Consider the following 24,074-nt stretch of genomic DNA (forward strand, 5'->3'; position numbering starts at 1 on the left):
CCAGAACAGCTTCCCTCATTTTTACAAAACATATCAAACTACTACTTAACTTTGCTGTTACTGAACTGAAATCTCTTAAGCTTTGCTCTTTAATAAAACTATTTAGTATCTAACATTAAAACTAAATTCAAGGAATGAGAATGAAAGTACCCCCTTATTCAGTATTAGACAAGAATGCAAGAAGATGCTGAAAAGACATATTTATTTTTATAAATGTCTCTATTTCCTCCACACTGTAAATTTAGAACTTAATGAGTCTAATTTCCCATCTGTGAATTATCATATTTGTGTGTGTCTAAAATAGCTATTCTAACGTTCAAATAACAAATCTGACCCACTGATTCTAAACTGGCTCTCACTTCATGACAATCACTTCCAACTTATTTTTTCCTGTAGAAATTTTGATACTTTGAGTAGAATGTGAAAAACATCTTTATTGTGAAGCCTCTTTGAAATGTAAAACAATATAGTGAACATTACCATGCAGCTAGTTGCTGCAGGCTCCTGAAATCAGGCTTTGCATACTAATACATACAGTGTTTTCTATCTGTAATCAAAGGCTCCACCAGAAAGAAATATGGGACTCGAGAATGTTGCTCTAAAAACAGAAGACATTTAAAGGACAGCCTAAATATTTTCCACCAATAAAGCAACAATGTCAATGATTTAACAATTTTGTATGGCAAGATCTTACGGGACAGAAATAAGGAAATCTATTTGCACTATTTCTATAGCAACATAACTGTCAAACATTAAACTGTGAACAAAAAGCCATCATCCTCAGTAGTGCAATTAATCAGTACAGAGACAGACAAATTCTGAATGTGTTTTCAATAAACCTTTTCTATCTTCTCAAAGTAGTTGAGATTAAATTTTTAAAAGAGCAGCGCATTTAAATTTCTAATGTTGTCTACATTATACATTGCAGGTGAACAGATGTCAAGAAATGACACTGTGATTTTAAAAATGACCTTGCTTTTTTTTTGTTTTACTGCAGGGCATAGAATTTCATTACACTAAGTTGATCAGTTTATACCCAAAGTGTAATAGTTTCTAGATTTCCAGAAGTAGTGCAACATTTTAAAAAGGTCTTTTTATGAAGCTTACAAAAGAAACAAAACCTGTTTTGTTTTGTTTTGTTTTTCCAAAAATACAACCTTCTTAACTAGAAAATAAAGACTATGCATTTTCCCTATTAGAATTCTTATGTGATTCCGCAGAAAAACTGATTTGTAAGGAACAAAAATACTTAGGTCTTTAACAGTGTCCTATATCTTCAAAACTACTTAAAACATTAATTAATCCCCCCATATTCCTGCAAGATATGGATCAATTGCAAGTCAATGAACTTGGTGTTTCCAAAAGCCAGTAACTACCCAAGGGACCTGACAGTTCTCTTCTAGCCAGAGAACAGATTTAGTATGTACAGCAGCAATTGGAACTATGCTTTCACCTTGACTACTCCATACCCCATCTGAGGATGAAAGGGTGGTTCGTTACCATGTCTGCTCAGCGTAATCAATCAGGTAAGACTGACAAGAACAATGATAAAAGGCGGCACTTCTGGTAAATGCATTTCTTATCGCAGAGCAAGCTGACTGAAAACCAACTGACTTAATAATTTCCCATCATCACTGAACCGCAATTTGCACAAACCCCACCAAACCAGAAGTGACAAAGAAGAAAGGTCATTACAACCTTCTAACCCACACAACCTCCACACCATCCTTTTTATTTATGGCTGCACATTTCTGCCAGAGAAATTGAATTAAACTTCTAGAAAAACACAGTGTCATTAGGAAAACATTGCACAAGCTCTGATCTTCCTATTTAAATTAGAACCAAATTACTTTTAGCATGACTGTCTGGACACACTGGTCCATCCAAAACTAGAATTAGAACCTTGAACTCCTAAGAACTTTTTGGGTGTTTTTTAAAGAGGGGCCTAAAAAATATTGCAACTGAATTCAGAGCAACAATTTGTAGGCTTGAAAGAAAGAGCATCTTCAGTATTTTGGGGATCAAAAACTTGCTCATTCACCTGTGATTAGATCTCCACAAAGTACTTTGTTGTGGCTTAAATAATAAACACAAACCACAGTAGAGATGATGCGCAAGTAATCCAATTCTGCTACTGCAAAACAAATCATACACTTGAAATATTAGGTGAAAAACAGATTATTTTCTGAACTCACATAAGGCAGCAATTAGATTATTTTTTCATTTTTTTCCACTTGGGATTATTTTTTAATTGGGTCAACTGAATGTGAATATGTGATGTGAGATGTGAATAATTTCAAAGCAGCAACATTTTTAAATAAGTTTGGATGGGGAGGAGAAATAAGAAGGTGAAAGGCAAGTGCACTTGGGGCAATCAACACTTATACTTTCCATTTATTTTCTTAATCTTATGTAATGATGAGGACATTTCCTTCTGTACCGTTAACACCTCATATTGTCAGTGTTGACAACTCGGGAAAATAGCCTGCTTACTCACCACACGTTCATCAGGAGAAGCAATGCTAAGAGCCCTCCGCCAAGTACATAATAACACTCCCTACAACCCTCAGCTCACTTTTTTACCCAGACGCTTACGTAAACGCCAGGTTTTGCCATGTACCCTCGCTGCTGGCAAGTGGGACACCAGCAGACCACAGATGAACAAGGGCAAATCTGCCCTTTCCCCGGCACTAAGTGGCTCTGCCCAGCGGAGAGACCCCAGCCCACCCTTTCTATCGGCCACCCCAAAACCCCCCTACAAAACGATTCGCTGCTTTTAAAGCTGCTTCTCACTTTGCAGAACTGTTCCCTGATGCCTCTGTAGGAGTGAAGGACCCAAAATAGATCAGGATCAGAGATCGCTTTCAACTCTTTTATGAGGGGCTTAGAGGGATTCTTATCTCTAATTAGGAAGCTGGCTGTCACAGGATGATATCTTCTACTGGAGACTTACACTGAAGTCAGTTGTAGTTTAGGAATTACAACAGCTGAGGCAGGATTAGTCACTACACATGGAAAGAAAAAAGCAACAAAGCAGAATAAACTGGAGTAACCTATTAGCTCTCTGAAGGAGAATTAAGCAGTTGAAAGAAGTGATACAAATAATCAGTCACTAGGTGAACGAAAGTATCAATTTTACATTATTTAAACCTTACACTCGACATTATGAAAACAATAACATAATCTTCTAAAAAATTCATAAAATTAAATCTCTGCTTGTTTTCCCCAAAACTGGAAATCAGAACGTAATGTATTCTGAATTCTTTTAGGCTGCTCCTCAACTAAAATCTAGTCATTAAAGGCCTTTTTTGTTAGATAAAACCAGAAAAATGTCCATTCAGTCTTAACATAAATGTATCTCTCCTTTAAATATCTTGTAGATCTTTTTTGGAAATTAAACCTATAATCTTAATACTCACATATTAACAAGGAATCTACAGTTCATTACGAGAATTAAATGTAAGCATTTTTACAACGTTCTATGAGATTGCATTATTTCTTTTCAAAATTGCATTCACTTCATATTGTGGCAAAGGAAAACCACAGAAACCTAGATCTGCAAAAGGAAGGAGTGGGGAAAGTGCAGTGTGAATTTAATCTCCAGATGCCTCCATGATACTCATGTAAGCTTCGCTATGTCACTCACCTCTTGGCCACATCTAACAGTAGAAAAATTTGGAGGTGAATCCTGTAAGAGAAATCATAGCGTAGAAAAGATACAGGTGTTGTCATTGCCCTGCAGCCGAACTCCAGTATTTATAAATTTTACGGGTTCTGTGCCTCAGTTTCTCCATCTTTCAGATTTTTTTGTTTGTCTAGGGCTTTTTGGGGTTTTTGTTGTAAGAGAGCTTTTGTGAATCCTCTTATTAATTACTTAGTGGCATTAAAACTACATTTTTGGATATGACATGATACAACACTATTAAGTATTATTATAGAAACAGATAATTAGAAGGTCAGAAAGCACATGTTTGAGGTCATAATACAAAATTAGAAAAAATGCAGGCTGTGCTATCTGTGAACACACAAAAAATCCTCAATGGAAAAAATGAGAATGATTTTAAAAAGAAAAAAAAAGGCAAGTAGCTTCCTTGCTATTAAAGGACTTGTGTGTTAAAAAGGCTGGGTCTCCTCCTCTCTTATGCTTCCTAGGATGATACTTGCACTACAGTAATCAAAACAAGGAAGCAGATGGACAGGCGAAGTGGTACTGCAGCTGCTGCAGAAGATGACTATAATAATAATGTTGACATCAGTAACAGTAATTAGTGCACAGACTGTAGAGTGGATGATTCGTTTTTCTATCTTCTGGCATGGGTATGCTGTCTTAGAGAATGGGTATAATGTTACCTTTAGTTTGTTCTGTTCATTTGCTCACTTTATTAATGAAATTGAATACAATAAAGAAAATCTAACTTTTCTCCCTCTCCAGAACACTTGCTGAGGAAAGCATGTTGTTTCAGTTTGATTAATTCAAGGTGGAATCTTCATTAGTAAATGGCAAAATAGCAATTTCTTACTTGTATCAGTTTTTAATGTACACAACAATTCAGACTTTCCCTTACAGCCATCTGTACATATGCTCTTGAATTTCAGCAGCATCTAAGACTTGGCTGGTTTTGTCTAAATAACAGCTCTGCTGTTTGGTGTGACTTCACCCATCTGCAGGCTGTACCTTTCTCATGGGACCCTAGAACACAGGGTATAACTGTGAGAAGAGCCAAGCGAAACACTGCGCTATGCTGAACCATCTCCGGTAAGAAGAAAGTAAAGCACCAGTGCAATCAGCAGCACCGTGTCATGCTCAGAGTTCTGGGAGCATCAGATAAGGATGTGCCACTGCTCCTCAGCTGCCTCACTGAGAACAACAGCTGTCCGGTTTGGTGTTATATTCCACCAAAACACCTGTTGAAGAGCAAACTAAGTGGAATAGAGGTAACTATGGAGAAACAGATAGTTGTATTTTATTTGGGAAACACAATTCGTCACTTAGATGCAATCCTGCAGTATGAAGTCAAAGGCAAGGAAGAGTAATAAGAGATACTGTGGAACAAGTTTAGCATATGACAACCCAAAAGCCTTTTGATTTTCTAATGTATTTTTCCTTACTTTGCTTCTAGCTTCTACTGAGATTCATCTTCCCTGTTCATTTATTCTCCAGGATGATAAAAGTTTTCCTTTGGCTTCCTTCTATTATCATCCGCAACAACTGGAAAAACTCCTACCCCTTCTCAAGTGCTGTTCTACAGAAGGGAAGAGTGGAAGCGAGAAGCACAGGCTCAGGGTGGGAATCACTCCTTTATCTAAGTTCCCTTTCCATCCCAACTCTTCCTGAGCCTTCCAGAGTTCCTCCTTCTGTCTCTAGGTTTCTTGCTGCTTCTTAAACATGTTGATCTGCCCTAGGGCTCCACCAAGGCAGCAAAATATACTTTTTGCCAGATCAAACTTTTTAATGAAGAAAAGATTCTAAAAGTTTACAAACCCTTTGTGTTTAGTGCTTGGTGTTTTGTTTTTCACAGCAGAGAAAGAGAAGCTTGAATTGCCTCATAGAAAAGTGACGTTCTGTGTAACATCTTTTGGAGATGGGCTTAACAGACAGATAAATGCTGTATTTAACCTTAATCATTTGCTTTCACCACTGAGAAGACCACATTTGCATATGAAGAGTTTCCCCAACATATTTCAAAAATTAAATTCATGTAAATTAAAAATCCAGCCATATACTTGGCAAAAGGACATGTCTGCATAGCATAAACACACCTTTTGTTTTTGTTTCTTCTCATCTGCTGAGGCAGATGAGATAGCTTCAGTAATTCTGGTCCTAACATTTAAGGAGACCATTAATCAAATTATTCCAAATATGAATAGAAAACAATGCAATTGAATAGAAATGAATAGGTATGCAAAAGAACAGCCATGATTATTTTTCAAGGAAGAAATGGCCAAGAAACAGAGAAAGAGCTGGCGGAATGTGTTAGATGAAGACACATTTTCCTATGCAAACTAACAGACTTAATTAATTACCCAAACCACATGTTATTTTATGGAATGACATTAACGATCAGTAATAAAAACTGACAGTAGTGCCTCATCAGCTCCCTTTAAAGAAAACAAAAGAAATTACTTAAAAATAACACGTTTATACTCTACAGATGTAACCCACAGACCATAAATATAGCTTTCAATGTTAGTTTGACTTTCAACACTTTCCAATTAATTAAATTACAAAATTCTTATGGAACCGTAAAATTGCAAACGAAACCATTCCCTCATCACATTTTCCTTAACAGAATTACTAAAACATATTCAGCTAGATTAAAACTTTACCTTAAGTATTTCCTCTATGAAGCAGACATGTGACACAGGATCTCTTTTCTTTGTCAATACTTTCTGCAAATGCTGCACCTGTAAGAAAGAATTTATTGAGACAAAAAGTGACAACTAATACCTTATATGCAAAATTGCATGACTAGACAAACAGGAAATAGCTGATGAGTACCTGTCCACAAGCAGCACAGATCTGATCCATGAGTTTCTCCATGTTTGTCCAGAGGGCTGCTCGAAAAGCTGCTGTGTTCCCAGGTGTTGGCATAGCAGCTCTACCAGGGCCACCTACATGTTTATTAAGAACACACAACAGCTTTCACAGGTGAAAAGTAAAACAGCAGAAAGAGAGACCTCTACACTCTCCAAAACAAAAATATTTAAAAGAAAATCAAAGCAGCCTAAAATAGCTTCAAAATAGAGCTTTGTGAATGGCCTTGGTTGTGTCAACGGAGAAGTCAACTAAACTCTGAAGTTCAGTGAGATACTTCCATGTTCATCATTGTCACCCGCTTTACCAAACCTGACCTGCTCAGAAACACTGAGGTCTATGCCAATGAGCGCTGCTGCAGGATGTAACAGTAAAGAGAAATGACAAAGACAGTAGCTGTGAAAAATACAGGTATTACCAGCGCAGGACTTAAATGCATAGGCGAACTGCTGAAAAAAAAGTGGTATTTGAGCTGAAGGGCATGCAGCTTCTGAACCAAAATTTTCCTTGAGAGGGGCTGTATTTCTTTGTTATGTTGGTAATTATGGTTTTGGACCTTCAGCTTGTTCCAAAGGGGTTTTTTTTAAATGTTCATATTGCCAAAGTTCAAATTTGCCTGTCCAGCCCATTCCCCAGTATTCTTTGGTATCTGAGCGAACATGTGGGAACTAAATGTATTAATACTACAACATTTCTTCTTATTAAATATGTTGCTTTGAAAAGATTTTCATCTGACAAAAGCACCACAATGTAGTTTCAGGTTTGTTGCATTGCTTGTAAATAATTTCCATCCATCATCCTCCCATCAACACTAAGAAAGCAGAATTTGGATTCATCTTTCCATGAGAAACTGTTAAGAAAATGCTGCAAAGTTGTAAGCTAATGAGGTCTAGTTTCTGGGCAAGTCAGGAAAAAGAGGAAGGGTGGGGAACAAAGGAAAACTTTTGAGCCCAATAATGACAGACCCAATTTTGGCTTTGTATTAGATTATTTCTGAGACATGCCCGCTCCCGTCTTCTAATGGTTAAAGCAAGCAGAGAAACATCCCTGTAACAGGCTTGGATGTGAGAATTTCTTCCATTTGAGAACACACTGCACTTCTGTCAAAAAAATCAGTTATCATCCTCTGTAAAATAAGTATCATACCTCTTGTAGCCACCTGAGATGGTTGGGTCAACACTTTGATATCCAAAGCATTTTTAATGTTCTCCTCCAGGCCTGTGCAGTATCCATCCACCACATTAGCGATGGTATCCTTCAAAGTCCCAAGGTTATGGAAAACCTGAAGAGCAGTTCCCACTTGAGTAGGATTCTAGAGAATGAAGTTTTAAAAAATAATTATTATCTTTAACTGTACCATACAGTTTTTTATCCATGATGAGGCATCATTTTACTGGGCAAGTTCAGCTGTAAGTTCATTCTGCTAATTCATTGAATTTAACATTAACTAACTGGCATAATTGCTGCATAACAGAACAGAGGGTGAAGGAAAGGACTGATTTCCTTTGATTGCTTAGCAATGTTTTGTTTAGCTTACTTTGCCACTATCCTTTGAATAAGAAGAATGTAAAAAAAATAACTGGAAGCACTGTTGGCAACATCTAACCTGGGTGGGTTACTGGTGATTGACGCAATAATTCCAAGGTTAGATCCTGTACAGTTATATTCAGCTATGGTGTACCTAGTAACACCATTTTAACATGCGGTATCTGTTACAACAGTGTCATTTAAGAGTGAAAAAGTTAGTTAAATGTGATATATGTTTAAAAAAAATACTAACCAAGGACAAGCAGGTCATGCCCCTGCTACTGACTAGTACGGAATTTAAGCCTGTATTTCTACATTTCTGTTTCTAATGCTGACAATAACTTTATCTTCCTCACAGCAGAATTAGGAGTGCAAAGCAACACAGTCATCAATTCCAAAGCCTGAAAACAAAAACGACAAACAAACAAAACACACACACACACAAATACAAAAACAAACAAACAAAAAACCCAACCCCAAACAAACAAACAGAAAAAACATAAAGTTTCTCTGTATTGTTCAGCTTTTCCAAAATACAGGAAAGCAAAAACGATCAAAAAACTGTTCAAGTCCGTTATTTAAGAGACCTTTGATTAAGATCAAAACTGATGATAATTCCATTGAGCAACAATAAACACTGGCATGGGTGCTATTTAGCAAGAGAAAAGCCTCAAATTATTGCCTTTGGAAACTAAGCACTGTCATCCATACACTGAACACTGCTTTTTTATTTGCATTCACAGGCAATTAGTAGAGGGGGCGATCAGTTGATCATACACACATTAGGGATGTAGTCTTTTGTCATTTTCCTTAGTGACTTCTGCCAGCAGTAAAGAACATGGTCTGGCAGAAATCCTGGCACCCAGACTGGACAGAAGCACCTGAGACCACAGGGGTGTCCCACGAGACACAGTGTTCTTAGCCAGACGTTTGTGACTCAAGGAAAGAGGGAGTGCTCATCTGCCCCTTGGCTGTGGGGAACGTGCACTGACACCACAGCAGTGAAGCTACGATGCAGCTGCTGTGCTGAGGGTTCACTTGCTGGTTCATCCACCTCCTGCAACGTGTCCACTGATGAACAGGGCACTCTCCTCACACCTTACGTTTCAGAGGCCACAGCACTACAACTGCACTTTCATGTCTCTCTTTCTAGGGTTTCTGCAAAGATCATAACCATACCTGAAGCAAAAAAAAAAAGCCAGATCCCACCTCCTTCCCCAACTCCAACGAGGAGATTCCAGGTTTAGTGGAAAGCGAAGGAATATTAGGCATTTATTACGGTTTGCAGAGCTCATACTAACTCTACCAGTTTCTTTTTCCAAACAGTGTGGGAGTTAATGAGCATTCCCAGCATAGTATTATGGGTCTGGGACTTGTAGATTCAGGTTTTTGACAACTGGGTGTGCTGTAAAATTTCTAAGTATCTTGTGAGTGTGCTATTGGGGGTGGGAAAGTAAGCCATAAAGACTGGGAGATTAATGGGATGTCAGAAAATGAAGAGTAGTATAATGCAAGGAGGGAATTTGGGGACAGAATGAACATGAGAAAAAAAAGCATAAATGGGAAGAGGATGGGGAATAGAATGAAAAGAAACGAAGGAAGAAAGAGCATGGAAGGAAAGCAGAAGAGACACCTTATTTACCAGTCTTTCCTGTTGAAATAGTTCTATTTCTTATAGAATACTTAGACAATTATAAAATCAGGTAGCAAGTCAGTAATATAAAATCAATACCTTACTACTACAGTAAGGGCACTCAACCTAGTTTCAGTCAGACTCTAGTAAACCTTCATCTATGAACTAACAAAAAACCAGAACAGCATCAAAAGGTGAGCAAGGCACTGCCAGCCCTGAATAACCGATGGTCAGATACTTACTGTCCTGACAAACAGGCAGTATAGGCACAAACAATTTCAGGCAAAAGATGAATATCAGAGCTCCCACGTCATAGCTTAGCAAACCAACTCCGCAGCTACTGGTCAAGAAGGACACAATTATGCGCTCCAAGAGAGCCTGAGCTATGTTTCAAAAGAACTGTTTTTAGCCAAAAGTTGTCAATTCATTCTGAAGTTAAGGAATAGTTTGAGAACAGCCAAAACACATCATTACGCTATTCACTCAAAGTGTCTTTCAAATCTAGAACCAAAGTTAAAATTAGAATAGAGCAAAGATTGTGCAGGTGGCCTATTTCTTATTTGCTTTAAATTGTGAACTGGCACAGGGCTTCTAGCTCATGTATTCATTGTGTATTACAAGAATTAGAGATATATTAAAACTCTGAAAATGTACAATAAAATACCTTTTTTTGTTTGTTTCATGTATAGTATTTTTCTCTCCTCAAAACCAGTTTGTGTTTTATATGCCCCAGAGAGGCTACATAAAGTCCTTTGTTGGTTTACCACTAATCCTAAGAGAATTGCATTTTTAATGCACAGCTAGTTTCTAGGTTTATACAGTATGTATTAAAAAATGGAGCATCTCTTGGGACAAAAATTATTATTGTGGAAAGAAAATGTTGGAAAACAGGAAGAAAACAAATAATTATACTTCCAGGCTTGCATACAAAAATTTGACTGCTTATCATTAATACACACTGGATAAAAATCTGAGAATCAGTATTGCAGAATTTGCCATTACCAACAGACTTCATTTATAAGATTCTTTTCCCCCCTAATATTTTCATTCTATTTGAGAAAGCTTAAAGCTGAACATTTCTGAGATTTAAAAGACTGACACAATTTTTATCAAATGGAAAGAATGCATTCAAAGTAAACAAAAAAACCTCACTACAGAAATGATTTAAAACGGAAAATGGAATCACATCAGAGAATAGTATTGAGAACAGCTATCCAACAAAAACAATAGGGAAAATAAGATAACTATTTTTGAGACTGAATTTAATGAGTTTATTAGCAGTATGTTATAATCAAGTTGTCTGCCACTGCAGGCAACTACACTTGGCAATTTGTAACTGTTCTCCTTAGAATCTCTGTCCATAAGATCCTATGTTATTTTTTGGTTTAGTGTCTTATTATGTAAATGAAGGCTCAGAGGCAGTAGTTTTTAGGCTGTTTTTTTAGGCTGGTTTTACTATGTAAAAATGTATGGGCAGTTAGAGCAACGGTGAGACACAATTCTGCCTCTCACAAGGTAGTGTCTTACAAGAAAATACCCTCTTACACAATAAATTAGCATCCTAAAAATATTCGTACATACTTGTCCTGGTTTTGTTAAAAACAAGTTTCTCTTTCAGTGAATTTTGCCTCTCAGCTAAAGCCTTCATATTAACTGCATTTTCCTGGAGAACCAGACACATGTTTTGGTAAACCTAGCAATGGAATGCAAAGTTATTGATAAGCATGGATGGACATCTCACAAGAGGGGCAACGAGAAACCGGTGACCAAGAAACTGACCAACTGTGTATAACATTCCATTCACGTGAACACTTCATATAAAAGTGGGAGATCACGAGGATCTTGTCCCTTTCCCCTTTTGCCTTTGCTTTTTCCCTTCTGCTTATGGCCGACATTAGGAGAGGAGCTTGCTAGTCATCCCTGCGAACTGAGGCCTAGTGAGAGACTGAATCCAGCTCCGGGTGGCTGCAGAGTCCAATCCAGGACTTCGGGTGCCGGCTCTGCAGTTGCTGAGACTTTCAAGATTAGTTTTGTATATTTTGTATTATTTTCTCTATTCTTATTAGTAGCATTAGTAAAACATTGTTAATTTTTCCAGCTCTCTCCTCTCTGTCCTTCTTTCTCTCCCGATCACCTGTCCTGAGTGGGAAGGGAGGAGAGGGAGGGGCAAAAAGGGGGAACTGGGGGGGCGAGGGGGTTAACAATACATCTGCCAGGGTTTTATTGTCACCCCGCAATCTTAACCCTCGACAATACTCCACAAACGTTAAGTGATAGCAATCAAGAGAGTAGAGGGCAAAGAAAAACAGTACAACATTTAGTAATATGTTGGCAGTGCAGTATAATGTGCATGAACACAAGCATACACAAGTGAAATAAACCCATGACCTCACAAACAGCAGGCCTACAACACTACCTACTCAAAGATTAACTGCAGTGATCTTCAGATTGCAAAAACTGTAATGAAATAGGGTGCTAAGGTCCACCAATAATAACCTTCTCCATTCAGAGCACTCCTCCATCTGGCATGTCACAACATGAGTTGTTATAGATATATGGAAACTAAAGTGTACAAATTTAAGAGCTTAGGAAGACTGAGTGAATCATCAGTTCAATCTATTTAAAAAAATAAACCTACTTGCTCAAAAGCAACTCTCACAAATTTTTAAAAGCATTAAAGTTTCTAAGCATCCATCAGACAATACATTAAATAGCTTGGTCAGAAGGGTGATATTAGCTACTACTTGAAAAGAGGCATGGATGTTTCAATTTATGTTTCAGCAAAATGTAAAGATAGTCACTCAGCAGCGACAACAAAGAGATATTTGTACCAAACACATTTGCTCGTTTTCTCTATGACTGAGAACTGTTCATTTTACTAACATAATTTTCAATTCATTTTATCCCATCCCATTTGGTTCTGTAGACCATCAGAGACAAGAAATGTGGCTTGCACGAGCAAGCCTGCCCTCACAAGGGAATGTGGTGATGACACTGAGCTAATCTGGGGACAGGAAGATTCCTAGCGTAAGGCTGAGCCAAAACCAAGAAAGCTGGATGACAGGCAAAACAAATTGGCTTGAGTGCTACAAACACAGCTTCCAAACTCACAGTCTGTCTTCTCAGTGTATGGGATTCACCATGTGGACCTTTCTTCTCCAACCAGTGTTGTCTTAGGGAGCACCACATCATTATAGCTTTATCTAGTGCAAGTGAACCCAAGCTGCACAGTTTTCACCTCTGTGGACTAGCAACTTATTTCTTAAATGAAGATGTGTTAATTGCCCAAAATATTTATGGTCAATACTACCTGTGACAACTACAACTGCCTTCATAAAGAAGTAGAGTTAGAAATCTACTTAACTGCTTAAGGTACATGTAGGTACATTTCACAAGTGCCTGCATCACATAATCAAAACAGCTCTCCAAGGAAATGTTCTTTGATGTGACAGCTTGGAAGCACCACATACAGAGAAGTCAGACTTGGACTAGCCCCTCACCTAGAAACGATGTTCCACAGCTACTAAGGTGCAGAAGAACATTTCTGTTTTGCTCACGATAATCAGAACAGACACTCTGGATGAAAATCTTCATTATTCTGCAGTTTAGGAAAGACTGGCAGGTACACAGCAGAAAGTTTTCACTATATATTTATGCATATATATATACATACTACTCAACAGCTGTGATTTCAGTGTGCTGCCACATCCTTACCTCTTTTGTGATAAAATGTTTACCATGTCCCATATGCAAGTACTAAAAGCATAACACAGTACAAAAAGAATTACATAAGTTGCTTAGCTGAAGCAAGATTCATAATTACTAATTAGTCCAGGTATCACTTAAATAGACTGCTATGACAATGTCACAAGCAAGAAATACCATGCAGAATATTTTGAACAAAACCACAACATTCCCTAGCCATCAAGAAATAATCAGCATTTAATTACAATAACCCTAGAACAGGACACACATTGAAATAACCAAACTTGCAAGCTACCGTGTATTGTGTGACACAAACATAAAAGGTTATTGAAGTCCTGCCAGGGTAACTGCAAAAACAGTTTCCAGAATGATACTTCCAAGTATCTTTGACTGGCACTTAGTATTAAATAGTTTCATTTGATAGTAGATTTACTCTTTTAGGAAGTATTTCAGTTACTTTTCTATGCTTATGTCACACAGCTCTTTTTGTTTGTATGAAATAGCAGGTGCAATTTCCAACACAGTACAGCTTTACAAGGTCAGTCAAATAATCCCAAAAGAGATCACTTTGTGGGCTCAAAATCCCATCAGATCTTCATTTACAGTATTTACCCCTTCTCCAATATTGTTACCCTTACAACACATTGCCTCCTTCAAATAATGTTCCCATAAATAACATTACTGCCCCTAGTACCTCTACTTGAATACAAACTTGAACAAGCAAATGAGGGTATGTAAGCACTTGCAGCTACCAATTACAATTACTTCTTAGTCATCTGTTACAGACACCAAAAGTGTAAAAAGTGAGAAGTTACACCAGGAGAAGCTGCAATTCAGTTTAAAGACCTCAAGCAGGTAAGAAGTAAAGGAAATTCAGCCACCTCAGCCAAGGCAAAATGACCTATTGAGCAACAAGAATTGCTGGAATTCTTGCTTTGCAGTGTCACTCAGCTATTTTAATTGCATGAAAAATTAAAAAAAACCCCTTAAAGTAGAAATTAAATACCAATGAAATACAGCTGCAGTTAAAAAGAGTATTTTAGTTTTCAAAAGTCCATGCCTTAAAAAGAAATTAATTGGTATATCACAACTCCTAAAAATGAACCTACTTAGGGAAACACGTCTCTATGTTCATTATCACCCCATCTGTCTTTCACTCTGTTCATCTTTAAAATCTGAGCAATAAATGAAAAGGTCAAATTGACAATGTAAAAGCAGAGAATACAGAATACTTTCTAATGATTTTCCAGTTCTTCCTGTTTTGACCTTTGCGGTGTTGGAAGGAGTGAGAGGTTAAGATGTTATAATTTTCTATAGAAAGTAATACTGACATAACACATTGGCCAGACTCCAGAAAAGCACATTTTAAGTCTTAAAAGGAAAGAATCCCAAAGCTAAACATTTACATATGCTTAGGTTTTAATATCTACCTTCTGTCAGCCCCTGTTTGGAATACACAACTTCTTCTGGTAGAAGGACTTTCACAGGAAAGGAAAACAGCCATAAAGTACAGTCATAAACCTCATCATGTCCTCAAACTAGGTCAGACTTCTGTTTCTTAGAATAAGAAGTAAATAAGAAGCAGCACTGCACAATAAAGGTTGAGGAAAAAAAAAAAGAAAAACACAAAAAGAAAAAAACCCAGCAGCAATAAAATACTAGAAAGCAAAGAAACAAGATTTTTCAACACAGCTAAATAGCTTGCCCAAACACTTATTCCCTATAATAGTATAATCAAAGCAACAGATGGCTAAGAGCTAATGGAACAGAAAGGCATCAGGAACTGTTGTGAAGAATTATCTTATGAAACATCAAGCAATATTCCAAAGTTTACCAAGCCTTAGGCTATCAATGCGACGGCAATTTCAAATAAAATATCTGGCACCTCTGAGGACATTTCAGCTAGATCAACTAGCCCAGAACAATTACAAATTTTATCCTATAATGCTGTATTTGAGTGTAAAAAGAGTATAAATACAGAGCAGAAATAATATAGAATGATAAAAACTAACAGGCAATAAGTAAATGGGGGTATCTGAGCCAAATCAAGCTTCTTAAAATGCTTCTCTCCCCTCTTACACAACATGACCAATCTCTAAAGCCATCAACAACGATGAACCAGTTGGCCAGTTAATCTGAAAATGTGGCTTCTCTATTAAAAGCACAGCTGTCACTTTCCGACGACAGAGCACAAAGGGCAAGGTTGTAGCACCCCTCTTGTCCTTGTACAACCTCAACTTGCACCTGCCAACTCAAGTCCCATTGCTAAAGCACATAAGTATAAGGACACGAAATCTCATTACTAACTCTGATCTTTGCACAGCCACTTGCAACCAGACAACTTCTACCACCTCACAATATCATTATGTACATGCTCACTGTTAACTGGTTGAACAAAGCCATTACAAAACAGAAACATCAGGTTTTACTTTTGAACCAGTCTTACCCATTAAGAATAGGAATTAGCTACTGGAGGGTTATAATATTTTTTTTTTCTCTGTTTACAAAAAAAATCTGATTTCAGACAAAATATCCCTTAAATGGTATTCTCCAAATGATTTAAATATCCACCAAAAGCCATCTGGGTTTTCTTATTCTCTTGCTATTTTTTTGCAACAAGATAATAATTACCTACGCAAGTGACAGTCTCTCATTTCTGGAATCTGTGTGCGTATTGTCAACAGCTATGAAGTGCCCTCAAATATTTAAAAGGAATGAACTTTTTAAAGTTACTTTATTTTAAATTCTTTTCAGTTATTATTTTCATATTCAAGTACAGACAAACCTCCAACAATGCCACATTTGCTGTTGGATCACATTTAAAAACATTCTCTTTCTTCTTAAGACAAAGTTCAAATTCCTTGTATCACCCACCTACAGGAAACTTCAGGTCTGCAGATTTATTAGTGAAGAAATCATAGAACCACAGAATAGCTGAGATTGGCAGGGACCACTGGAGATCACCTAATCCACCTCCCGCTCGAAGGAGGGTCTGCAGACCAGGCTGCTCAGGGCCTTGCAAGGCAGAGACAGGTCAGAAGACATCCTGAGCCTGCTCCTGCTCCACCTGCCCTCCCTACGTCTGCCTTCAGCTCCAGGAAAAGGTACCGCTGGACCCCTGCAGTCATTTTCACTGAGTTTCACTGAGGCCAGGCTAAAAGAGAGCAAGCATCTCTACACACACCTAACAACACTTCGGTGCCAGTAGTCTTCCCCACCCCCTGATAGTAATATCCATCTTTCAAGCCCTCTTTAAGTTTGTCCACTGGGCAAACCATGACAAGACCACCTCTTTCTGCTAGAGACGCTATATTTAAAGAAATACATGTTATATTTCTATAGTCTTCTTAAAAATAAATGGCTAGTCTCTTTAACAATAAATGCACAAAGTTATATTATACAGAAACTTTACTATGAAGAAGAAAACCTGAAGTTATCAAAAGAAAAAGAAATATTATGCCTAGTTTTGCTTGCAGCTAGCACATGCATTTGGGATCTGCCCCTCACTTCACTTATCTGCCAGTAATGCATTTTGAAACCTTCACACAAGTAGGAACTTGTTGGGGGCATTACCTGCAGAAGGAAAGAAGGGAAATAAAAGAGAGAAGAATAAGCAGTTAAGTGCATAACTTGTTCCATACAGAGGACATTATTAATCATCTAGAAACTGCAGCATTTTGACGCAAGATTTCTCCTTTCTAATGTAACATACTGTTCAGTTCTGTATCCCATTTCAAGCTAACCCGAAGCTTTAAATCTTTTGTTACCGTAAGAACACCTCCAAATGTACGATAATGCGGAATTTCACGTGGCACTGAGTAGCAGAAGAAGAACACGATGAAACACCCATTTTTCAGAGAAGACTAAGAAAAAGAACAGATTATTAACCTGAGAAAAAGGCAAAATTAATTATATTATCTTGTTTAGATGACTATCATGGCCAGTCGATCATATTTTTCACTCTGCTCTATGCAGATGTGGCTTATTAATGCTTTTTATGTTTTTCTCGGATCACTTAATTGCATTATTTCAGAACCTGTTAACAATCAACAGTCAACAGTACAGACCACAAATAGAATTACAGTCTGGGAAAGGCATTTAACAGTAACATACTATCTTATCTGGAGAGAAAGAGCCTCAGTGTAGCCTTAGTTTTGAAGAGAGACAGATACACGAAAGCACCAATTAAAAAGCTTGGGATGGATTAAACAGAAACCCAACCAAAGCCAGGGTCAGTCTCTGCTCAGCTGCATCCCTGGAATCCTAGTAGAATTTCACACGTACTGTTTACCTTTGAATATTTAAACAAAATCAGAAATCATTTTAATCAGTTTGGTATAAAACACTCAGACAAGGACTGGACAAGAGAAGGCTGAGAGGGCATCTCATCAATATTTATAAATATCTCAAGGGTGGGTGTCAAGAGGATGGGACCAGACTCCTTTCAGTGGTGCCCAACGACAGGATGAGGGGCAACGGGCACAGACTGAGGCACAGGAGGTTCCATCTGAACATGAGGGGAAACTTCTTTATTTTGAGGGTGCCAGAGCCCTGGAACAGGCTGCCCAGAGAGGCTGTGGAGTCTCCTTCTCTGGAGACATTCAAACCCGTCTGGACACATTCCTGTGTGATCTGCTCTGGTGAACCTGCTTTAGCAGGCGGGTTGGACTAGATGATCTCCAGAGGTCTCTTTCAACCCCAACCATTCTGTGATTCTGTGACTTTGAAAGAAGACTACTTAATTTCAGTTTTAATTAAGCTCATTCCATGAAGACTAGGCCCACGTAATTAAAGCAATGTCTGATAAAGGAAAACCTCTATGGTTCTCATTCTAATCTTACCTCAACTACTTGCAACGAGATCTAATCTTAGCCTGCCTTTCTTAATCTGTATCAAGGCAAACACCACTTCCCTGTTTCACAGCTCCACCTCATCCATCTCCTGTTCCATCCTCCAGCCCTTCTGTAGTCTCGTTCTCGTAACAGCTCCTTCCTTCATATCTTTCTCTTTGGAGTCACCTTCCACTCCTAAACTCAGTTTCCAGTTTCCATATTGATACAAACTGTCCTCAGTCTCCTCTATTCTCCCCCTACAGCATATTTTATTTACAAAGCCTTTCACAGTTGAGTTGCTCGTAGCAGTGGCCCATGCCTCTCTGCATATAAATGGATGAATCAATTATCATATTTGCATTAATTATCTTAAAAGCATAAGAATCAGGTACTTTCCTGCCCTCAGAGGCACTAGCTAGTCCTAGTGCAGTTTCAGTTTCATAGAGTGGTCAGAGCTGGCCAAGACACACTGGTTGACATGTTTCCAGATCAGAGAAAGCACCTAAACAGATGGACAACCAGAACACAGCAGCAGACTATGCAGCAGCCTCCAATTTAAAATCATTTCTGTCTGCAAAGGAAGCTGAAGTCGATGTTACTAAACATTCCTGTGTTTTCCTGACAAGTATTCTATGAGGAATAATTTTTTAGTGATCACATATGACATTTATTAATTGGTGTGAAACCAAACTAAGTGCTAGTCTCAACGGGAAAATCTAACACACAAGGTGGTTTCTCATAGCTTTCTACAGCATTCTGACTCTTTTTTCTTAAGACACACAATGCATAGCTACTAATTTCTTAGAATGTATTCAGTTTCTACAAATTTGGGACCAGTAAAGCTATCCGTACTCTTCGAAAAGCATCCTTGAGCTCTAAGTTAACAGGTATGTAAAACATCCTCTACAAAGGAAGACTAAGTTTTAACATTTTGTTGGCAACTGGCCAAATTAATCAAGATGAACCTTCAAAGAAAAGGACAAGGAGTGAATTTTAAAATTATCCAGCTGATTCTCATATAAAAGTGTCACTAAACAGAATACAAAGATCTTGGCAAACAGCTACGTGATGATTTATAGCAGAGTAAAGGGATATAAAAACATTAATGACTTCTCAATTTTCACCTATTACTTTACCATAAAAGATAGTTATGTAAAAATATTGTTCAGATCAGATGTATTTTCAGGAATACCCATTTATAGAAACTATTTATGAACAACTTCCTTGCACTATCATAAAAACAGGAACAAAAATGATGGGATTAGCAGGGCCAGAGAATAATAAATCCTTACAAATAAACACCAGAAAGTGCAGGCTATCTGTTGTGCTGCACTGAAAACTGCAGTAAAGTACTTGCAAATACTCCATTATCCAGTCACAGATTTTCAGTCTAATTCTGCATTTATGAGTCACAAACACCTACAGGGGAGAGAAAGAAAAAAGAAGAAGAAACCCAGACACATAATCTGTCGATCCACTTTGATTAACCATTTACACAGGATAGGAGCAGTAAAGAATTTTACAAAAATAGTGTGTCACAGTTGGACATCAATTGCATTAAGCTTCCTAAATTACCTCTATATAGGGCAAGTACACAATGGCAAAGTGATATAAAGCTTTCTATATCACAGCTGAAAGCAGACAAAGTCTGCACAATCCCATAATCTGTTTCTAATTCAGTATATTATTTTAATAAATGCACATAGACTCATCAAAATCTGAAAGATCAGGATCTTACAGGACAAAAGAGACTATTACTTTGTCTACTATTTTCAAGGCTTTATAACTCAGCAATAAAAAATTTAAGTCAATATATGAAAAGTTAATCTTAAAAGAAAGCCTCTATTATATGTTTGCACAGTATAAAAGAGTAATCTACTACTTTAGAATTACTTCACCAACAAGTCTTTTTACTCTTTTTCTCTTACTAATCCTTTAAGAAAAGCAGTATTTTTAAATTTAAAAAAAATCTCCTGTTTGTATTCTCTATTTACTAGATATTGCTTTTCAACACTTCTAGTAACAACTAACACGACCAACAAACACTACAAAATATGCCCAGGAACTTAAGCAACCACAGGGAGATGAAACACTTCAGTATTTGAATTCACTGCACATTTTCGGAATATCCTCAGGTAGTGCCATTGGACGCTGTATTTTAGTGATTAATCACCTGCACTCCAAACATTTATTTTAATTCAAAAATATTCAGGTTAATATAGAGATGTATATACACTATTATGCAGCAGTATAGTACTGAAACAACTAGCAATTTTTAAAAGGCACTGCAAGTGTAACAGGAGAACAAAGTGAATCTGTCAATCATAACATTACTAGCAGTACTACATTCATGCCATTTTTAATCTTCTGTGTGCTTTACTAATAACAACAAAATGCATTTGACGGTGTTTTCTTTAGCAAGGGCACAGACGACAAATATCAAGTGACTTTGGATCTAATACACATTCAGCTCATGCTTTGCATTTTCCATCTGGAAAATATGGACAATCACTCACAAGTGAAATGTATGCTAACGCTATGTTTATTTAATTATTGCTGTATGCACCACCAGTAACTTCTTTTCAGCTTTGTGAATAATTCCTTCAAAGAAGGGAAGGATCTGCCCATGTTTTCTATTAAAAAAAAAAAGAAAAAAGTCAGAAACACAACCTAGTTTTTATGGCAAATGTGTCTAATCAACCATAAAGGACAATATTGCTAGCATTAAATTACAACAGATTAAATGATTGGGAAATTTTAGGAAATTTAGGAAATTGCGGGATATATAATTGCAAGGATGAGCCCAGAAATGTATTTCCCCCCAGTGAAAAGCAAGAATATGTTCTCCTCAACACATGTATACGTGTCCTTCCTCTCCAACTCTGCCTCTAGAGGAGACACTAGAATCTGACAAATACTTTGACTTTTTAAAGAGCTGAAGATTCGCTGTCATTTGAAACAGGTTTCCATAGTACTTCCTTGCAGCAATCACTCCTTCTGCCTTCTCTATTTCTATTTTAAAAAATAACTTTCAGTAGAATAAAAAGGGGAGATTAAAAAAAAAAGAAAAAAAAAAGTAAAAAAAAAAGTAACTAAATTGCCTCTACAGTCAAAGCAGCAGCAGAATGGAAGCAATACTGAAAGATGCTGTTTGCTGCCCCTTCACCCTTTGCAGGTTTAAGTCTGCTGGGTATGGGGAAGCTTATTTTTAAAATCGGTTTCAACCACCTGAATTCTTGGGTAAGAAGTAAGAACAATGCAGTTAATGAACAGTCCGTGAAACAGCAGCTCTTTCAATGGATATCACCCCCTTGGGTCTGTATCATCTTTATTAAATAGATCCAACCTGTAAGCACAGATGAGTTGTCTTGTCTGCATGAGTACATGACGATCTTGCCAGGGACCACCTAGTGCGATGCCTCAGTGTCGAGCCCTCGGCAGCCACAGCAGCGTGCGGCGGCCCAGGGCCTGCCTGCTGCTCCAGGACACGCCATCCCTCCCAAACGAGACACAGGGCAACGCCCTTCAGTCTCACAATGACCCTGGTCTTTGGTCCCAGTTCCTGAAGAAGTACATTAACACATCCTCACCAGCACCTTCAGTTTTGCCATCACTTTTTACTTAAACAAGCAGTCACCCATGCCTAGAAGGAAGCTCCAGGTACTTCTGCTCGTGAAAGGTGGCGGGTGGTGAATCCCACCAGAACCATCCCCAGAAGAGCTGCAAACATGTGCTGAGGTTCAGTTTTCATGTACTGACGTTCTCTCTCGCAAATCTCATTCTTAGGTGCTTAATTCACTGAGCATAGAACCCAGATGACACACTGCAAACCCCACTCTTGCAGCCCCACAACACAGTCCACTCGCTACAACCCGCACTGTGCCTGGCCAGACCTCGGAGCATCATAAACCTGGTCAGTGAGATCTCCTTGGTCTGTGTTCTTCACCTGCAGACCACGGATGCCTGTACTTCACCTCTGTCACAAAGGGATAACAGCAGCAGAACTGTAAGGAATTCTGGTAATGTGGATTTTAGAGTTATTTAATGTAGAAGGACAGATCAAGCTCAGCTAAACTGAAAACACCAACACTCCAGTTCAGAACAGAAAATACCAAATATCAGAGAATAGCAAGAGCATTTTTGCTATGCACACCTGGAAACAATGTGCAGTAAATATAAGACTTGGCACAGGGAATTTCTGGAAGACGCATAAAGGTTTCTCAGTCTTAGTAGCTGCTTTCCTTCTGCTTGAATCCTGGGTAACATATGTGATCAAAAGAGATGTTTCTTGATTTATCATGAACACAAAAAACTAATCTGATGAAATGCTGCAACTTGGTACTATCTCTGAAGAAACTGATCCATTAAAACACATGCACACATTCGTAACAGTTCACACAAGGACGAAGCAATACATGACAGCTGAGCTGTCAGCTAAAAATTGTATTCTTCTAGTTATATACCAGTAAAAGTAATACAAAAAGTGAAGAGTTTAGAAGATACATGCAACTATGCACAATGTCTTTTCTAGACACTGAGTTAATAAGATTTAATTTGATGTTAGATACTTTTCAAGACAATGAAATAAAATTTTATCTTTTATATGAGACATATGTAATTAAGTACCTCTAACTACCAACATAAATGTAAAAAAGTAGTTTTAGTTTTCTGGTCAGCCAGACATCCTGAATAAAGATCAAACTGTCATTTAAATCACGGACTGTTGCCAAAATGTCTGATGACTTAAATCCACCAATTTGTTGGGGTTTTTTTAACAGAAGTCTAGAGGAATTCCTAGAAACAGAGCTTCGGTGTGTAATACCGCCCTTTATCTGCAATCAAGTGGGTCACTGGTATGTCATACACATTTTTAATAATGCTGTCAAGAGCTAAACAAGTTAAGATCGAGAACATACAATTCCAGCTTCAATATAATGACACTATCGTCAGTGGAAAAAAGGTACAGCTGATAGAAGGGAGAGATCAGTGAAATGACAACTGAAGGAAATCATCTACTCTCCCCTTCGGTTACAGCGCTAGAGTACAATACTCTGCTACCACAAGCATTAAGCTCTGTAGTGCAGACATTTTTAATGTATAAATTTATTTGTTCATTACTGCTGAAGTTCTGCAGCTCCACTGAGCCTACAAAAGAACTGTGTCCACCTTCACTGATTTACAGTATCGCTCATATTTTTAATAAATAAAATCCCCAACATAGAAATCGAAAATCTATTAGGTTATATGTGTTAACTACCTTACACAAAAATGATCTACCCATAACATGTGTTTAAATTCCTAAGATGTGAGCTACAAGATACTCTTACTTTACATGACTATTACCTCTACATCTGCACATGAGCTTTTCAACAAAATCTTATATTAAGTGAGTGGGTGTAGTGAGCTCAGCACAAATATTTTGAGAGAAATTCCTGACTGGATCCCTCCAAATGATTTGTACGAGCTCAGGAGAACATCACCCCTCAAGAGGCCAACAGAGTTTCTCTTTGATTATTCCTAACAGCGTGTGCAGAGCATTCCTGAGACATGCAGAGTCCCAGCAAACCACAAACATACATACTGCATTGCAACCTCATGCTCTAATTTAAAAGCTTTAGTAAATACCAACTGATAGTTAAAACACACAGATTTACATATGTTTCTGAAGGACGAGTGTTACTGAAACATATACTTTTAATTGGGAAAATTAATTATTCAAGTTTGGATCTCTATAGCACTCATCAATGGAGTGTCCTTTTCTCAGAGACCATTCTCTGTTTCCGAAAGCATAAATTCTTCTCTGCTCTACTTAACACTCTACGTAATGTTCATTTCAGTCTGA

The 24,074-nt window shown here is 37.7% G+C and overlaps 1 protein-coding gene across 1 annotated transcript in view; it reads right to left on the reverse strand.

Annotated features, from left to right (window-relative positions):
* Positions 1-24,074, reverse strand: part of COG5 (component of oligomeric golgi complex 5) — a 189,038-nt gene that overhangs the window by 59,368 nt on the left and 105,596 nt on the right. The window contains exons 8-10 of the mRNA XM_082076141.1: positions 7,682-7,847; positions 6,500-6,612; positions 6,328-6,405 (exon numbers count right to left, since the gene is read on the reverse strand). Of these exons, the coding sequence (XP_081932267.1) occupies positions 6,328-6,405; positions 6,500-6,612; positions 7,682-7,847 (357 nt within the window). The remainder of the gene's footprint in view (positions 1-6,327; positions 6,406-6,499; positions 6,613-7,681; positions 7,848-24,074) is intronic.

This window comes from Streptopelia decaocto, assembly GCF_964273445.1.
Source record: "Streptopelia decaocto genome assembly, chromosome: 1".
Lineage (NCBI taxonomy): Eukaryota > Metazoa > Chordata > Aves > Columbiformes > Columbidae > Streptopelia > Streptopelia decaocto.